At 42.0% G+C, this 13,298-nt stretch overlaps 1 protein-coding gene across 2 annotated transcripts in view; it reads right to left on the bottom strand.

The window, feature by feature from the left end:
• The window catches only part of LOC113406609 (SR-related and CTD-associated factor 4-like), a 72,806-nt gene that overhangs the window by 11,115 nt on the left and 48,393 nt on the right, over positions 1–13,298 (bottom strand). For both annotated transcript variants that reach the window (XM_026652247.1, XM_026652252.1), the window contains exons 14-18: positions 12,186–12,299; positions 11,343–11,499; positions 9,941–10,095; positions 306–471; positions 98–178 (exon numbers count right to left, since the gene is read on the bottom strand). In XM_026652247.1, the coding sequence (XP_026508032.1) occupies positions 98–178; positions 306–471; positions 9,941–10,095; positions 11,343–11,499; positions 12,186–12,299 (673 nt within the window). The remainder of the gene's footprint in view (positions 1–97; positions 179–305; positions 472–9,940; positions 10,096–11,342; positions 11,500–12,185; positions 12,300–13,298) is intronic.

Genomic DNA, 13,298 nt, shown 5'->3' with positions numbered 1-13,298 from the left:
TACATTAATATATGAAAAGTTAGATGTAATTTTTCCTGCATACATCTAATTCCTTCTCTCTATAGTCCCCTTAATCAATGTACACACACACACTTACAATTTGGGATGCTTATTCCTGGAGTGTGAGGAACAGATACTGGAGGGGTTATAGGAGGTGGCGGTCCAGGAGGAAGAAAACCTATATGAACAAACACAAAAATTGACAAATTTTAACACTGTGTACTTTTAGATCATGTTTTAGTGCAGACACTTTTAATGGTTATAAGTTTAAATCAAAGTATATTCTCTGGAAGTACTTAATATACCTGGGGGCAAATGCATTGGATTGAATCCAGGTCGCAAAAATGGAGGTGGTGGTGGGCCAAACCCAGGAGGAGGGATCCCTAAAGGAGCCGTGAAAGTAGGCGGCTGAAGTGCACCAACTACAGGTGGACCTGATGGATGTGGTGGAACCGATGGATGTGGTGGAACCTACAGAGGAGGAAGGAAGAGTTAGCCTCAAAACCACATGCATTTGGTGAGAAATAGTCTGCTGTGCTTACTTTGTTAGACAAGACAAAGTAACAAATTTACTGTCAAAACTGAAACTGATCACAGATGGCTGTGATTTTACTCAAACACTGGAGAACACACAGAACACCATCACATTAAACTGCAGTTCTGCTCTGAAAAGTGACTAGATAAAAATGGCACCTTATAAATACGGATACGATTTGGTCACGGATTCCGTCGCATCTGAGTAGGTATTTTTTTACTCCTAATAGCACTGGAGACCCATGATAACTCTTGATTTAACTGAACTGTATTCCTTAGAACATAAGAACCACCATACTGGGTCAGACCAATGGTCTATCTACTACAGCATCCTGTCTTCCGACAGTGACCAATGCCAGGTGCTTCAGAGAGAATGAATGAAACAGGGCAATTGGACAAGAAGGGAAGACCCAGCTCAACTCTCAGATCCTAAGCTGAGTTTGCATGAGCTATCAGAGATGATGTCTTTTTGCCATAAAATAAGCAAATTTGATATGGAGATTGATAGGAACATACAACCCAATCCCACCATTCTCATAACAACTTTTTTTAAAATATAATTTTGTTTTTCAGAGCGGACTTGAATTTATTTTCATTTAAGTGTAGACTCTGCCTGAAATATGACTCAACATAATATTTCCTATTTTAAAATGTTATAAAGTTAATTTTAATTTACATTTCCTTCCTGCTGTGTGTATTGTTTTGGTTATATTTCTTAGATACAGTTGTTAGTCAGTTTTCATAAAGGTGTTATGAGAGTTTTCTGTATTTCCTGCTAGTGTACATGGACATTTTCACTGGAATTTTTCGTGTAAATCAACATCTCATTCATTACATCTGGTTAATGTATTTTATCTGAAAATTAAAATAAAAGGACTTCTGATGTTTACATATGATAGAGGTTTGTCCTCTTTGTTGAGTTTTAATTTAATGCATTAATTTCATTATTAAAACTAGATCCCAAACATAAGCGAAACAAAACTTTCTCAGTATATTACACCAAGTAATAAGGGGAGAGCATTTTCTTTTCCCAATTCCCAATAGTAATAGCCATGATACTACTAAAACATACTGAAGATTTAAGTTTTAAAAAGGCTGCCTCATTAATTGAGAGACCTAAAAAGATCTCTAATGGGTCATTTGGAAGACTACATGCAGTTACTGACCAATGGTGGATTTTTGGGTGGTATCTACTTTCTAGAAAGCAGGGGTGGCTCTAGCTTTTTTGCCGCCCCAAGCACGGCAGTCAGGCCGCCTTCGGCGGCGCGCCTGCGGGAGGTCCGCCGGTCCCGCGCCTTTGGCGTACCCGCCGCCGAATTGCTGCCGAAGCCGCAGGACCGGCGGACCTCCCGCAGGCATGCTGCCGAAGGTGGCCTGACTGCCGCCCTCGGAGCGAACGCCAGGCCGCCCCCCAGCAGCTTGCCACCCCAGGCACACACTTGCTGCGCTGGTCCCTGGAGCTGCCGCTGCTAGAAAGGAATGGAAAAAGGCAAAGAATCTGCTTCAAAGTACTGATTGTAGCCCTAGTCCTTTTTAAATATGTTTGATACTCAGACAAGAAAGTTTAGACTCCATTGATTTAGAAAAAAATTTCAACTAAGGTAAGTTGTCCATTGCATAACAATGAGTTTCCAAATACCACTATTATTAACTAGTGGACACTAACTACTAAAACAGTTTGTACTTTAAAACTTGACAAAAGAACATTTGAATCACAGAACCATAGGGTTAGAAGAGACCGCAAGGGTCATCTAGTCCAGTGGTTTTCAAACTGCGGGTCATGACCTAGTACTGGGTCACGGAATGCAAGGCACTGTGTCGCAGCGGCTCTGGTCAGACCTGCAGACCAGGCTATTAAAAAGTCCTGTCGGCGGTGCTGCCCAGCTAAGGCAGGCTAGTCCCTACCTGTTCTGACATCTTGCTGTGCCTCGGAAGCAGCCAGCAGCAGGTTCAGCTCCTAGGTAGGGAGGCTCTGCACGTTGCCCCTGCCCTGAGCACCGGCTCCGCACTCTGGAGCTGGGGGGCAGGGAGGGGCGGTGCCTGCAGGCGAGAGCAGCACACCTCTGCCTAGGAGCCAGACCTGCTGCTGTCCACTTCCGGGGCAAAGCACAGCACAGTCCGCTGTGCCAGGAGAGGCAGGAAGCATGCCTTAGCATCCCCATTGCACCACAGCCAACTGAGGTAAGCCCACGTCCCAATCCCCTGCCCCAGCCCTGAGCACCCCCCAAACCCGGACCCCCTCCTGCACCCCAAACCCCTCATCCCCAGCCCCACCCCAGAGCCTGCACCCCCAGCCCAGAGCCCTCTCCCAAACCCCTTATCCCCAGCTCCGTTGGGTCACGGGCATCAATAATTTTCTTCAACTGGGTCGCCAGAAAAAAAGTTTGAAAACCACTGATCTAGTCTAACCCCCTGCCAAGATGCAGGATTTGTTGTAGGTCTAAACTGATGGCTATCCAGCCCCTTTTTGAAAACCTCCAGCGAAAGAGATTCCATGACTTCCCTCGGGCAGTTTGTTCCGTTGACATATTGTTCTTACAGTTAGGAAGCTTTTTCTGAGATTTAATCTAAATCTGCCATGTTGTAGTTTGAACCTATTGTCTCTTGTCCTGCCCTCTGTGGCAAGACAGAACAATTTTTCTCCATCTTTCACATGGCAGCCTTTAAAGTATTTGAAGACTGCTGTAAGGAGCAGGATTTTATAATTGTACTATGAGAATTAATTTATGACTTGATTTCATCCTGCCCAGCCACTCTTTTTGAATAGCAGAAAGGAATGACAGACCAGAACAATCCAGGATAAGTTATAATGTCTACTATGGTTTCCTATATGTATTACAAATTAGGCACTCTAGTTAAATATATATTTCTTTGTTTTAAGGTTTTAGTAAGTAAGAGACAGGATCTTGTATTGTATCTATGTTAAGGAGATTAGAGGAATGTTGAGGGACTGAAGCCCCAATGTGAATTGTTTTAGTTATAAGATTTAGCAAGGCTTGATTTACAATGTATTCTGCTGAATATAAAATACTGCTGTCTGTATACCTTTGAAGGTTTCTGTAAGAGATTGTTTGTGTGAATGAGGAATGCATGCCTCAGGAAAAGTTAAGGTGTGGATGCCATCACAAATGTCCAGATGATCAAGAAAAAGTGAGAGACTTGGAAAGACCAGGAAACAATCAGAAAACATCCATTGTATCCGATGCTAAACATGTTAGCAGCATTGATGACCTCAAGAAGTGAGGCAGGCACCCCCGAAGGTGAGACAACAAATAGGAGATAACGATGGGAAGCTCGACAATAACCATCAAATGATAACAGCAGAAAACCCCAAGATTACCACCACTTAAGGACAGGATGACATTGCAAAAATGCATGGACTCAAATGGAAATTTACAACTATAAAGCTGGGGTGTTTTGCCATGGAACTATGGGTTCAGTCCTGCAAAGCCGCGGAGCATCGGATCGCGACCGATACAGCCCAGCTCCACACTCGTGCTCAATCTAACAGGCCATTAGATTGACTCGAGCTACAACAGACTGGTAACTATAAACATCAACTGGCAGGAGTGTGAGTGTGTGTGTAAAGCATATGCTAACTGTTGTATTTTCAATAAATGCGGCGTATTTGCCTTCTTCTCTATAAAAGATCCCATGTGCTTTGTATAGCATAACACTGCTATCATGTCTCCCCTTAATCTCCTCTTTTCCAAACTAAACATACCCAGTTCCTTCAGCCTTTGCTCATATGGCTTGCATTCCATCTCTTTGGTCATTTTTGTCACTTGCTTCTGGATCCTTTCCAGTTTCTCTACATCCTTTCTATACAGCGGTGACCAAAATTGGACACAGTACTCCAGATGAGGCCTAACTAGTGCCAAATAGAGTGGTACTATCTCCTCCTGTGACTTGCATGCTATGCCTCTGTTAATGCAACCCAAAATTGCATTAGCTGTTTTTGCAACAGCATCACATTTTTGACTCATGTTGAGGTTGTGATCTGTTCTTCCCTAAGTGTAGCACCTTACATTTGTCTTTGTTGAATTTTATTTTGTTATTTATAGCCCAGTTCTCCAATTTATCAAGACCCCTTTGAATTTTAGTTCTGCCTTCAAAGGGTTTGCAACCACCCCATCTTTGTCGCATCTGTAAATTTGATCAATATGCTTCTATATCCAGGTCATTAATAAAGATGCTAAATAACACCAGGCCCAGAAAAGATCCCTGTAGAACCCTACTTGAGACCTCCTTCCAATCTGGCATCATTCAATTAATGGTTACTCTTTGCAGTTGTTTAACCAATTATGTATCCATTTAATGGTAGGTCTACAGTGCCAGCATTTCTCCAGCTTACTCATGAGAGTGTTATTTGGGACTGTGTCAAAAGCCTTGAGGAACTCCAGATATATTATGTCCACCGCATTCTCCCTATCCACCAAATCAGTTACCATGTCGAAGATGAAAATCAAGCTGGTTTGGCATGATTTGTTCTTGGTAAATCCATGCTGGCTGCTAGTGATCACCCCTTCATCATCAAGGTATTTGCAAATGGAATGCTTTATTCATTGCTCTAATAGCTTCCCAGGTATCGAGCTCAGGCTGACTGGTCTATAGTTCCCCAGTTCTTCCTTTCCCCCTTTTAAAAGGATGGGCACTACATTAGCCCTTCTCCAGTCTTCCGGGACATCTCCTGTCATCCATGAGTTTGCAAATATTATCGCCAGTGGCACCAAGATTTCTTCAGCTAATTCCTTCAGACCCTGGGGTGAATAGCATCAGGCCCTGCTGACTTGAATTCATTCAATTTAATCAGAAGATCTCTGCCATGTTCTTTACTTATCCCAATCTGCATCTCTTCCCCTTTATTGTCTATGATAACATGTGACTGGATGACTAGCAAAGTTATTGTGTGTGTGAAGACTGGAGCAAAGTAGGCATTGAACAGCTCTGCCTTCTTATCTGTTACCAGCACACCACCTTCACGGGCCCGCACCATCCCTGATTTTTCTTTTTTGTCTGATACATCTGTAGGACCCCTTCTTGTTGTCTGTAACATTTCCTGCCAGTTGTAACTTATTTCTTGAGTTGGCTTTCCTGACTCTGTCCCTATGTGCTTGTGCTATTTATATGTATACATCCTTAGTGACATACCCCTTCCTTTCATTTTCTGTATCCATCCTTTTTGGTTTTTAGATAGCTGAAAAGCTTCTTGTGCAGCCACATTGGTCTCTTGTGCTCTTATTTTTCCTCTGCATTAGAATAGCTTGATGTTGAGCCTCCAATACGGGGGTGGCCAAACTTACTGACCCTCCAAGCCGCATATGATAATCTTCAGAAGTTTGAGAGCTGGGTGTGCCTGTCGTGGCTTGGGGCTTCTGCCATGTGGGGAGGCGCCTTCTGGGGCTCCAGCTCAAGCCCCGGCAGACATGCCCTGCAGGGCGGAAGCCCCTAATCCCACCACCCTGTCACAGGGCAGAAGGCCCCTTGCTCCCCCCCACCAATGTCTGGTAGGTGAAGAATTGGGGGGTGGGGGGAGCCTCCGCAAGCAGCACTTCAACTGTAAAAGAGCTACATGTGGCTTGCGAGCCATGGTTTGGCCACCCTTGCTCTAGTATTACATCTTTAAGGAACTGCCAGCCCTCTTCAACTTCTTTTCTTCCTAACTGGTCTCTCCATGGGACCTTGCCTACTATTTCTCTGAGTTGGTTGAAATCTGCCTTTTTGAAGCCCAGTGTCCTTGTTTTTCTCTTCTCATGTCCTCCTTTCCATTAGATCTTGAATTCTATCAGATCATTATCACTTCTTCCTAAGTTTCCAACCACCTTTGCATTCATTACTAATTCATCCCTGTTGGTCTAAACCAGATCCAAAATGGATGACCCCCTAGTTGTTTCCTCAACTTTCTGATTCAGAAAGTTGTCCCCTATACATGCTAAGAACTTTCAGGACATATCATGTTTTTCTGTTAGTCTTCCAACAGATACAAGGGAAGTTAAAATCCCCCATTAATACTAGCTCATGTTGTTAGCTAATCTCATTACCTGCTTGAAGAATGCCTCATCCACTTTCTCCTCTTGATTTGGTGGTCCATAATACCTCCCACCGTAACATCACTACTATTCTTTTCACTTTTTATCCTCACCCAGATACTCTAGTAGGACTGCTGCTCATTTCCTCTTGGCCCTTGGAGCAAGTGTATACATTCTTGATGTACAGTTCAACACCACCTCCTTTTTTCCCATACTTATCCTTCTGGAACAAGCTATATCCCCCAATGCTGGTACTCCAATCATGGGAGTTGTTCCACCAAGTCCCTGTGATGCCAATTAAGTCATAATTTTCTTCACATACCATGACTTCAGTTCATCCTGCTTGTTTCCCATACTCCTTGCATTGATATACAGGCATCACAAGATACTTCACAGACTGCCCTATTTTTCTTCTTGCCCCTCTAATGCAGTTGTCATTTCTGATCTCTTTTCCAGAATTTAGCCCCTTCCCCTTGTCTTCATTACTTGAGCCTAGATGCGCATTGGCCAGATTTTTGAGATCTAGTTTAAAGCTCTCCCTATAAGATTAGCCAGACAATGACCAAAGATGCTCTTCCCAGTATTTGATAGATGGAGCTCATCCCAGCACAGTAATCCTCTTTCCTGAAACATCAGCTCATTGTCGGAGAAACCAAAGCTCTCTTGCTGACACCATTTGTGTAGCCACGCATTTACTTCCATGTTTCGATGGTGCCTGCCTGGGCCTTTTCCTTTGACAGGGAGGATGGACGAGAACACCACTTGCCCTCCAAACTCTTTTATCCTTCTTCCCAGAGACAAGTAGTCTGCAGTGATCTGCTCAAGGTCATTTTTGGCGGTATCACTGATGCGGATAAATGGGAAGGTGTAGCAGTCCGAGGCCTTGATGTGTCTCGGCAGACTCTGTCACATCCTGAATTCAGGTTCCAGGCAAGCAGCACACTTCTCGGGATTCCCAGTCCAGATGGCTGATGAATGTCTCCATTCCCCCTAGGAGGGAGTCCCTGATCACCACCACCTTTCTCCTCCACTTGGATAGTAGTGGAACCCCTATTCCTAGGACAATGTATCTCATGCCTTCCAGTCAAGAGGGGTCTCCTTCTGATCCATTCCCTCAGATTACTCAAAGGCATTCTCAACAGCGGTACCTGTACCGAGAGCTTGAAAATGGTTGCTTACCTCTGTGTTGGAGGTATACCAGTTCCCCTCCTCCTTTTGGAGGTCTCACACTGCCAATTTTCTTCACTGCTCTTCAGTCCCCCCTGCACTGCCTTCTCTGATTCTTCAGAATGCTGTGCCTACAGAACCAAATCCTGACTTTTATTCCGGAAGTCTTCATTTTCTCTGATGCAAAGCAGGATCGCTACTTGGGCCTCCAGTCCTTTAACCTTTTCTTCCAGTAAGGAGACTGGCTTGCACTTCATACAGTTGAAGTCGCTTCTATCCTCCAGGAGAAAACCAAACATATCCTGTGCAGGTCACAATAGTTGATACCTTACTACCCATATTTTCTTCCTTGTAATGTATCAAGAGCCTCTTCAGACCATGTTTTTATTGTTTCCGGAAGCCTGAAAGGCAAAAACTCTGTGCTCTCTCCCTAGGAGAGCTCCAAGGCAAACTCCTTGTGTTTGCTTCTTCTCGGTTCATTGCTCCCTAGGTTCACGACTGGCTGCCTTTTTATAAGCTGTATTGCTTTAGCGCACAGAGAGAGGAGATCTCATTCCTACTTGTAGGTTGCATGACACAGATTGACTTGTCCCTGATGAGAGGCAGGAACTCCTGACTGCCCTGAGTTCCAATAGGTTGATGTGAAGACTGGTTTCTTGAAGTGACCATTTGCCTTGGAGCTCTCCCTCCCAACAGGGATGCATCCACTGTTACAGTGACTGTCAGGATCACTAACAGGGATGGCTTCCCAGCAAGGAAAGCACACTTTGAACCCTGGTGAGCCTGGCATGCCCTTCCAAGGAAAGGAAATCTCTCCAGAGGGAGGACAGAGGAACAAAACGAATCCTTTCAATTACTAAACTAAAAAACTAAACTAAATAATCAGGGAGAAAAAAACAGCCAAAGCACGCTCAAGGTGGACATACTAAAGCTCCATCTCAGGCCAAGGCAGTTGAGAAGGAAGTATGGTTGGTTCACCTAGGCAGCCCTCTATAGCCTTGGGGTGGGGCATGAGGTTGTGTAGGGTGCATGCACGGGCTGAATTGACACAGCTAATGAAAGTCTCGGATTGAAGGCATATGCAGTGCATGCACACCTGAAGCAGAGCACCCATAGGGACACTCCTCAAAGAAGCAGCATTACTGCACCATAACAATAGATTTTTCTAAACTTTTAGTGAAGTACTCAAAGGCTAACTCAGTGAAGTATCGAAAACACTAATTTTTGTTCAAATTCTACTGGGTGAGGTTTTTATCTGTATTCAGTTTCTTAGACAGACTTGCGTGTTCTATTTTATTTTGCTTGGTAATTCACTTTGTTCTGTCTGCTATTACTTGGAACCACTTAAATCCTACTTTCTGTATTTAATAAAATCACTTTTTACTTATTAACCCAGAATATGTATTAATACCTGGGGGGGAGAGGGGGCAAACAGCTGTGCATATCTCTCTATCAGTGTTATAGAGGGGAAACAATTTGAGTTTACCCTGCATAAGCTTTATACAGGGTAAAATGGATTTATTTGAGTTTAGACCCCATTGGGAGTTGGGCATCTGAGTGTTAAAGACAGGAACACTTCTGTAGGCTGCTTTCAGTTAGGTCTGCAGCTTTGGGGCACATAATTCAGACCCTGGGTTGGTTTTGGAGCAGACGGATGTGTCTGGCTCAACAAGACAGAGTGCTGGAGTCCTGAGCTGACAGGGAAAGCAGGGGCAGTAGTAGTCTTGGCACATCAGTTGGCAGTTCCCAAGGGGGTTTCCGTGATCCAACCCGTCACATATACCTCATCTCCATCTTCTGTGATTTTTAAAGTTCTTTTGTAACTATCATTGAGACTTAGTTCAGCAGCTAGGATCAGACCAGTTGCTTTTTGCTAAGGTGTGCTCAGCTGGGAAGTGAGACTAGGCTGAAGTTGCACTGCTTTTTTTTTTTTTGTAAAAAAAGATTCAAGCAGTTGGTATCAGGTAGAAGCTGGATGTGGGAAAAGAAGATTATATGTGAGAGACACTGCCAGGGTTACCAGTTATTAGACAGGCATACCAGAATAAAAAAAGGCTAAACACTACCTCAGATACTCTGTGACTTCTGTTTCCCCCATCCTTCCATCTCTACGATTAATTCATGAACTGACAAGTTGAACTGTGATTTAAATATGTTTCTAGTTGCAGCTATCCAGCAGCAAATGGAGAGAAACGAGTAAACAATCTCACCTGTGGAGGAGGTACTGTTATAGGTGCCGGTATGGGAACAGGAATTGGAACAGGCAATGCTTTAGGGATAGGTGACACTGGTTCATTATGTGTAGTTTCTGCACCTCCATTTTGAGCTACTTCATTTTCAGATTTCTTAGAAATTCCTTTCCACTCTACAGGAAATAAACAGAAGCCAGTTCAGTTGAAAGAGTATGAATATTTAGTCACTATCGACTGCTGCTAAGTAAAGCCAATGTGAAGATTAGCCATGCTCCAAAAAGCACTCTCTCTCCACCCCACCCCACCCGTTTTGAAAAGCACATTGCAGCCACATGAATGCTGGGATAGCTGCCCATAATGCACCGCTCCCAACACAGTTGCAAATGTTGCAAGTGTGGCCACACCACTGCGCTGGCAGCTGTCAGTGTGGACAGACTGCAGCGCTTTTCCCTACTCAGCTGTACGAAGACAGGTTTACCTCACAGCGCTGTACAGCTGCAAGTGTAGCCAAGGCCTTAGAAACCAGCAGAGAAAAAAGCAAGATGGATGAGGCAAAAAAATACCTGGAGAAACAGTCCAGATATTAAACCCAAAAAAGAATAAAACAGCAAGAGAAAAGACAAGAGATTTAGAATGCCATTCTTGATGATGGAACACAAGTGTTGATTTGCTATCAACAGAAATGCTGCACTGAGATGAGACTGAAATAGTGGCTGAGATGATGCAAAATGCCTGAAATCACTTAGGCTACTGTAAGTAAAAAAATTTGAGTAAACCCAATGTGAAGTCTATCCCAGATTATCTCTGAATAAGCTTTCACATATTATCGCTCATTTTAATGTATTCTTGGCTTTTTTGCTTATTAAAGCATTTATTTGGGAGAAAAATGACCCAGAGCTAGCTAAAAATTGGATAGAACAATGAAGAATGTTGAAATAACACTGATCGGCCACTGAAGTTTCTCACACACATCAATGGCTAAACTGTTAAAATCAACAATAGTCTAGTGTTCCATATCACCAGTTCACAAATACAGACACAATAACTTCCAACTTTAAAATAAGTTTTGGTCACATGGTTGTTTTATGCACTTCTTAAAACACAACAGTTAGTACTGAAAGCTATCATTAGCACTTGTGTTGAGCCAGAACTTGGTAATTCCCATTAAGCGGTTTACCACGATATCTATCACTATTTTCTTATTATAAACTTAACAAAACTTGCATTTTCAGTACACGTGTATACATACAGAAGTCTATGCGTATAGTTTAGGTCAAGACAAATACAATATTTCTATACAATCAATATTAACATGTTTGTAAATAACAGATTTCTATTGAAACAAACCATTCACAGCTCTAGTTAAATCAACCCAAAATAATTCATTTGAAGATGATTTAAAAAAATCTGTGTATTTTACCTGGGCTAAGAGTTTCATTGTCCAACATTCCTCCTTCACAAAAACTTTCAAGGTCTTCAGGCTTCACTTTGTCCCACGGTACGTAGGTAACACCTAATTCTACATCCCAATACTGCTTATAGTCTGGTTTAATTCCTTTATTTAAAGCCCACGCAATCTTAAGGGGGGGGAAAAAAAAAAAAGGTCAGAGCCCAACTGCATTTTAACTTTTTTGTTCAGTACTCAGAAAATATGCACTTAAAATTAAACAGCATTCAGCATCACAACATAGGTCAGGAAGCAACAGAAGGATACTGTGTCCAACCGTAGCTGCAGGAGAAATTTAGGCAATTATAAATACTGGAATTTAATCAGACTGTCTGGGCTAATTCTTCTATGTATTTTGTAAAAGATGCTATAAGATTTTGATTTATTTTAAATGATCCCAAATGGTCAGCACTTCATTTCGGTGTCATTCAAGAAGACAGCACCGAACTCTCTAAAACGATATTGGGTCACTGATTTAATATTGATTCAGAAGAAAGAATGCCACTACTGAATCAGCTTCACTTTATTTAGTACTCTATTTTCTTTGAGGGTTTCTCCAAAATGATTACAAGACAAAGGGAATTTAAGACAGGCACCTTTTATCAGCTTAAGAGAAACCCTTGTTAGTGACCTGGAAGAGAAGAAAGGATCCAAATTCCATCAATTTCCATATACCAAATTCTCACCAATAACCAAACTAAGTAGGGCATTCACCTAAGTTACTGAACGTCATGCTATATATAAAATATTAAATTTAAAGATTACGGTAAGTTTTAAAACTGTTTGAATCTATTATAAAAGTTTTCAAAGTAGTACCTTTATAGATTTCTGATTGACTTTGAAGTTGCCTCGGCTCAGTTTTTGTAGGGCACGGTAAGCATCCTGTCTGTGAACCATTACAATATAGGCACATCCTCTAGGCGGTATCATCTGTTACAACATGTACAGGAACAACATTATTTAAGCTGCTACACTTGGTAAAACAAAAGGTAACCAATGTATTATTAAACAGAAGTACGCTGAAACAACAGTCTTGCATGTCAGGAAGGCCTCTGGATGAGTTACAGGGCATAAACAGATCTAATACTTATTATTAGTTTAAAAGGATATCTACTATCAAGACAGACATTAATATTTATCCATCTAAAATTCCTGTTTAAAGAGAATGTAGCCTGGTAAACAAGGAGGCAAGTGCTTATGCCACAATGTAGATATTCCATGTGAGGGAACATGCTGATGAAAAGTACTCCATCCTGAATATGGCTGAGAATAGCATATACGTAAGTTAACTCCAAGATCATGGCATTTTTAATGGTTGCAGGAGACTTTTTTCTCCAATACATAAGCACTCTGTTTTTGTTTTTCTACAAACTACAAATTGCCACCTACACCTCTGTTTTCAGTTCTCTCTTCAAATGGTTGTAATCGTTTTAAGAATAGTCATTTTTTAAAATCTAATTTTACAAAGCTACCTCTAATTTGTTTTGAGGAATTAGAGGTAGCAGAGAGAAACTACAGCCAAATTATGGATTTTTGTTTTTTATTTTTTTTTAAGTTTCACTGCTAGTAGGACCATAAGCTGTATCAAAATAACAAAAAAAAATTAAGAGAGACTGCTGTAAGCTTAAAGGAAGGGGAAGAAAAGTGTACTAGCAGAATATTACATAAACAAGGTTCTGCAATCAAGGGGTCTCCACACAATCAAAGCAAGCTCCTCATCCACCATCTTTCACTTGGGTCTCCTAAGACAAAGCATGGTGCTCATGAAATTGGGGTTCTCTTCTGGGTTAACCCCAAGAATAATGGTGCTTTTAAACGCAAGTGTCTTGTAGCAACCGCTTCATATTTTCCACAAATCTAATAGTGGCAATAGTTCAAAAAAGATGATGGTATAGAGAAAAAGGTAAGTGTTGATCTTGGGAATGAACA

The sequence above is a fragment of the Terrapene carolina genome, unplaced genomic scaffold (genome assembly GCF_002925995.2).
Source record: "Terrapene carolina triunguis isolate 2854851 unplaced genomic scaffold, T_m_triunguis-2.0 Scaffold31, whole genome shotgun sequence".
NCBI classification, from domain to species: Eukaryota; Metazoa; Chordata; order Testudines; family Emydidae; genus Terrapene; species Terrapene triunguis.
The sequence above is the reverse complement of the archived record's forward strand: the minus strand, read 5'-3'. Positions and strand labels throughout refer to the sequence as shown.